This window comes from Onychostoma macrolepis, chromosome 13 (assembly GCF_012432095.1).
Source record: "Onychostoma macrolepis isolate SWU-2019 chromosome 13, ASM1243209v1, whole genome shotgun sequence".
In the NCBI taxonomy this organism is placed as follows: domain Eukaryota; kingdom Metazoa; phylum Chordata; class Actinopteri; order Cypriniformes; family Cyprinidae; genus Onychostoma; species Onychostoma macrolepis.
Genome location: NC_081167.1, coordinates 30806710 through 30812709, shown reverse-complemented (window position 1 = coordinate 30812709; position 6000 = coordinate 30806710). Strand labels below are relative to the sequence as shown.

Here is a 6000-nt window from a genome sequence, read left to right as displayed (position 1 = left end):
CATATCTTTAATAAAATTAAGCATGCTCTTTGAACCATTAAGGTGTTTTTTTGGAGCATTAAATTATTTTCATGACACATTATCAGTTTTGTTTTTTGTTTCTTTGTAATTATTTTTATTCTCAGTGGTGACTCTGTTTTATTCCCACAGCATATTTTACTTTTTTATATAATTAGCAAAATATTAAAAGCAGTACAATGACACATAAATAAAATATAAATAATTTACAATTTAAATAATGTATCAGTGCTGTGTTAGTGCCATATACTATTGATATACTATTACAGTTTTTAATATTTAAATTGGATTTTATTTTATATTTTCTGTTTTCACTACAATTTTAGTTAACTTTTTAGTACTATTGTTGTGTTTTTGTTATTTTTTTATTAATGTTTTATAGTTTTTATTCATTTGTATTTATTGTTTTAGTTTTATTTATTTATTTACTTCAGGTTAAACTAAATGGAAATGAGAAATGTTGCCTTGGCAACTAGCTGAAATAAAATAAGTTTAATTTAATTTAATTTCAGTTAATGTTTATTTAGTTTCAAGTGATAAATGTTTTTATGATTTTAGGGTTAATGATAATAATCCTGTAATATACTGTTGTTGTTTATGTATAATATATATGAAGATTTTAGCATGAAAATAACTTAAATGCAAAATAATTTTGGGATGAATTATGTTTTTTTGTTTTTTTTCTCGTGTTGTTGACTTTTCCTCGTGTCTGCTCTGTCATTGTCCTAATGCTGATTTCCGGTGTTTATTTAATGCTAACTGTACTGAAGGACCCTCATTTCATAGAGCCAGAGTTTTTCCAGGTACAGTATCCTGAACAATCTTTATTTTCATCAGAAGAGCTTTAGTGAATAAAGAACTTCCATCAATCATATCTTGAAAGAACTGCATGCATCAAACATTCAGAATCAGGAGCAGAATATGGACAGTGTGCATTCTGATTGAGTTCAAGTATGGCATTAGATATGTACAAGATAATATCTAATATTTATAGCAGAATATGAGCGCTCAGTGTGTGTGCGATGCTTTGATGGTGGTTTCTGAGGACGAGCGGAGCTGCAGTCAGACTTCAAAGCGCTGACCATCGATCTGTTACCACAGAGAGAAATACAGAGAGTTCAGATCGCAGACCCTGCATCCTGATCACATGCACTACTGATCTAAAGTTTAGAGCCAGTAAGATACGTTATTAAGCAAGCATTTCTAATGTTACAAAAGATTTCTATTTCAAATAAATGCTGTTCTTTTGAACTTTCTATTCATCTGTGAATCCTGAAAAATGAAGTGTATCACAGTTTCTGCAAAAATATAAAATGTTTTCAACATTGATAATAATCAGAAATAATCAGAAATGTTTCTTGAGCAGCAAATCAGCATATTAGAATGATTTCTGAAGATCATGTGACACTGAAGACTGGAGTAATGATGCTGAAAATTCAGCTTTGATCACAGAAATAAATTACATTTTAACAGATATTCACATAGAAAACAGCTATTTCAAATTTAAATAATATTTCGAATTTTTTACTGTATTTTTGATCAAATAAATGCAACCTTGGTGAGCAGAAGAGACTTCATTACATTAAAAAAACTTACTGACCCTAAGGTAATTTGCATACCAAACATCTTCATCCTCTTTATCACGTTGGCTCCATAATGTTTATCCTAGAAATCAAGATCATTCTGGTTCTGAAAAGCCCACCTACGCAGCTAAAACCAGCTTCTGAGAGAAGGTGGTTTTACTTTGTATCTCGAAGCCGTCATTTATGGTCATTATGTGGTCGTTTTCTTTACTAAATAAAAAAATTAAAAAGTTAATGCAACATTTCTCGTTTTAACATAGTTTGACTTGATGTACTAAAATTAAAACTACATTTTAACAATAAATAAATTATTAAAAATACTTAAATTACACATTTCAAACTTCAAAAATTAACAAAACTTTAAAATTAAAATGCATGGAAAATATAAAAATAAAAACTGATTAAAATATTAATAAAAGCTATAATAGTATCTCAATCATATTTAAATAAAACTGGTCCAAGCTGGTCTAGATGGGTGATTGTGGACTACCAGCTGGTCAAACTGGTTAGTGTTGGAAACCCTGCAACAAAGCAGCTGCCATGTTTCAAAGCCCAGATTCGTGGTGAAATTGGCTTTGTCCAGCAGGGAAACTGGTGAAATAAAAACGCTAATCCTGTGTTCTGTTGTCTGTGAATGCAGTGCATGCTTAGTTTGCCTGTATTTCCAGAGTTTAGATGTGCATTGAGATCCATTTATTGGTCTTTTCTTATCATTGCTCTTAAACAGGAGCTTCACCAGCAGCTGATTATCGAGAGCAGAAATCTGAAAAAAACCACAACTTTCTACCACAAGCTGATTCAGCAAGAGAGGAAAAATAAAGGTACAACAGAAAACCTGCCGTCTGTCCATGAATTCCTCAGTACAGCTGCTGCTCGTTCCTCTCTCGTGTGTTTGAGCTGCTCGTCTGTCTTTGTAGGTTCAGACACAAAGGTGATGGTGTCTAAAGTCAAGCTGCAGTTTGACGAGCTCAGAGAAAAAGTTGAGTTTCTGCAGTCCGTCAAGAAATATCTCCAGGTTTGTGCCAAAGCACACACGGAGTTTCCTCTGCTGTGGGTTTAAAGACTTTTCAAAACTAAATCATAGTTTACATTTGCATTCATTGGATGCTTTTATCTGAAGCAGCCATGACCTTGATGTTGTCAGGAACTTCTAAATAATAAGAATTAGAGATCTGACTGTGAAGTGAAATCTGTTTGGATGAGCCAAATTCAAGCCTTTGTAAAACAGAATTGTTTGATTGTTAAAATAATAGTTTTTAATAATAATAATGATGATGATGACGATAATAATTATTGATTAATATCTATTAAAATTGATTAATATCACTATCAGTTTATAATGAATTGGATAATAATGATGTTCTATTAAATGTATTATAAATAACAAATAAATATCTAATAATAATGGTAATAATAATAATAATAATAAATTTATGTAATTTAATTTATAAATTATATAATAATAGTAATAATCATTCATTTATTCTAAATTAATAGTAATAACAATAATCTTATAATAATAATAGAATATGAATGTTATCAGTTTATAATAAATTAGATAATAATGGTAATTTATCTAATTTATTATACATTTAAATAAAATAAAAATAATCTAATAATATTAATAATAGTTTATTAATAATAATTTATAATATATGAGATACTAATAATAATAATCTTATTTATAAATGGCAATAATAACAATAATATTTTAATAATAATAATAATTGAATATTATTGTTATCTAATTTATTCTAAATAAATAAATAATAATAATGTTATCAGTTCATAAATTACATAATAATGGTAACCTATCTAATTTATTATGAATTAAAAAAAAAAAAAATCTATTAATAACAACAACAACAACAACAGAATAATTGCAATAAACAACAATTAAACAATTCTGTTTTACCCTGGCTTTAAATTTGGCTTATCCAATCAGATTTCACTTCACAGCTCTCAGTATTTATCCAGTATTTAGAAGTTTCTAAAATCACCAAGGTCATGGGCTTGATTTTCAACACTGTGAACCTTAACCTGTGTACCGCTTAAAATGAACACATCTTTGTAAATATATGTAAAATGTATTTTAGTGATTAGTTATTGTTGTTGTTTTTTTGTTGTTGTTTCCAGAAGATTTTTAGATTAACAGTGAGCCATATGAGGCCATGCATGGTGATTTGACCAGATATGTATAATTGTACAAGTGTTGTGTGATGGAGTTTGTTTTGTGTTGGTGTTGCAGGTGTTGTGTGTGGATCAGTGGGGTTTGGCGCTCTCTCTGCTGCCCTCTCTGGCTGCGTGTGGAGCTGCGCCCCTGGAGCTGCAGCACTCGGACGATCCTGCGCTTCTGCACGTTCTGTGTGAGCAGCGCCGGGGCAAAGGCTGCCCGCTAGTGACCGCCACCGCCAGAGGCCTCATGGTCAACCTGTACGCCAGGTACTGACTATGTATGTCTGCATGAGAATGACTGCAGCGTGTTTTTAACAAATGACTCTGCCGCTACTGTAACCCTCATCACACACGTCTGTTCTGATGCTAACAGGAACGCTCACTCTGAGGGGTTTATTCAGCAGTTTTTCTACACGTATCGCTACTTCTGCACCCCGGAGGAACTTCTGCGGTTTCTAATGGACACATTAAACCGCACACTGGGGTACGAATAAATAAATACAATACTGTAACACTGTAACACAATAAACTAGAAAATGACAGTTAAATTGAATGTTTGGTAGGTAGGTAGATAGATAGATAGATATAGATAGATAGATAGATAGATAGATAGATAGATAGATAGATAGATAGATAGATAGATAGATAGATAGATAGATAGATAGATAGATAGATATTCAGATAGATATTCAGACAGACAGACAGACAGACAGACAGACAGACAGATAGATAGATAGATATTCAGATATTCAGATAGATATTCAGATAGATATTCAGATAGACAGACAGACAGACAGACAGACAGACAGACAGACAGACAGACAGACAGACAGATAGATAGATAGATAGATAGATAGATAGATAGATAGATAGATAGATATTCAGATAGATATTCAGATAGACAGACAGACAGACAGACAGACAGACAGATAGACAGATAGACAGATAGATAGATAGATAGATAGATAGATAGATAGATAGATAGATAGATAGATAGATAGATAGATAGATAGATAGATAGATAATGATTTTGTCAAGCCCTCATAATTAAGATGTATAGAAAGTCTCAATCATCCACAGTCTAACACTAATTAAATAATCATCTCCAAGAAGTTAAATGAAATTAAATGTAATTATGTTCTCCATTAATTGTGAAACTGCAGAGCGAATGAAGATCCCTCATCAGACAGAGCTAAAGTCTATCAGCGCTCTCTGGATTTATTACACTTCTGGATTGAAGATGCACAGTTAGTGGACTCCAGCTCCAGCCTCCTGCAGACGCTCGACGCTTTCCTGAGCGCTGAGGTCACAGACTTCAACTAGTTTAACTACTAAACTAACTGCTGGTGTAGACAGAATACTTGAATACAGAGCTGAGTAGATTACTTACAAACTGTAGTCCATTACTGATTACAGATTACATGATGAAAACTGTCATTAGTACTGTAACGTAACCTAGGTTACTCATTTTAGGTAATGTATTCTGACTACTTTTTAGATTACTTTTTATCTAACCTGTTTTAAACTTGCCATTAAACATACTATACTGATATGAATAAAAGCAAAGAGAAAAAAATAAATAAATAAATATATGGAATCAATATGGAATATATATAAATATATATAAAATATGCTATCAACATCATAAAATGCATTGAACCTTACATTAAACCAGGGTTTCCCAAACTGGGCTTAATGTAAGAACTGCAGTGGGTTTGTGAGTTGATAAAAGCTATTAATTAATTAAATCATACAAATGTAAAATAATATATTTAAACACTTGAACACTAGAAATATTTAATTAGTTTACCTGCTTGTCAATGTGACCATTAACTGTCATCAGAGAACTTTATTTACATGAATTAAATTGATTTAAATGTGATTTATTGGCCACTCTATATTAAAGCTAAATGGTATGACACACAGTAGGATTTTTAGAAAGGAAAATTTAAAAGAGAAAAAAGAAGAAGTAGGGAGAATCAATAAATTATGAATGATTCACTGCCATTGTGTGAATAATATGCAATCATGTAATTCATAAAAAGTAACTGTAATCTGATTCTGAGCATTATAAAATGTAATATGTGACCCTGGACCACAAAACTTGAGATTAAACATAAAATGAATAAAAATTTAGATTAAATATAAAATGCATAAATGAATAAATAAGCTTTATATGGTTTGTTAGGATAGCACAATAGTTGGCTGAGATACAGCTGTTTGA

At 31.1% G+C, this 6000-nt stretch overlaps 1 protein-coding gene across 2 annotated transcripts in view; it reads left to right on the top strand.

Moving 5' to 3' along the window:
* LOC131552689 (kinase non-catalytic C-lobe domain-containing protein 1) overlaps positions 1-6000 on the top strand; it is a 57011-nt gene that overhangs the window by 40620 nt on the left and 10391 nt on the right. The window contains exons 18-23 of one of the 2 annotated variants that reach the window (XM_058796620.1): positions 789-821; positions 2329-2422; positions 2519-2616; positions 3850-4043; positions 4150-4260; positions 4940-5081. In XM_058796620.1, coding sequence (XP_058652603.1) covers positions 789-821; positions 2329-2422; positions 2519-2616; positions 3850-4043; positions 4150-4260; positions 4940-5081 — 672 coding nt within the window. The remainder of the gene's footprint in view (positions 1-788; positions 822-2328; positions 2423-2518; positions 2617-3849; positions 4044-4149; positions 4261-4939; positions 5082-6000) is intronic. The other variant, XM_058796621.1, reaches the window with a different exon arrangement.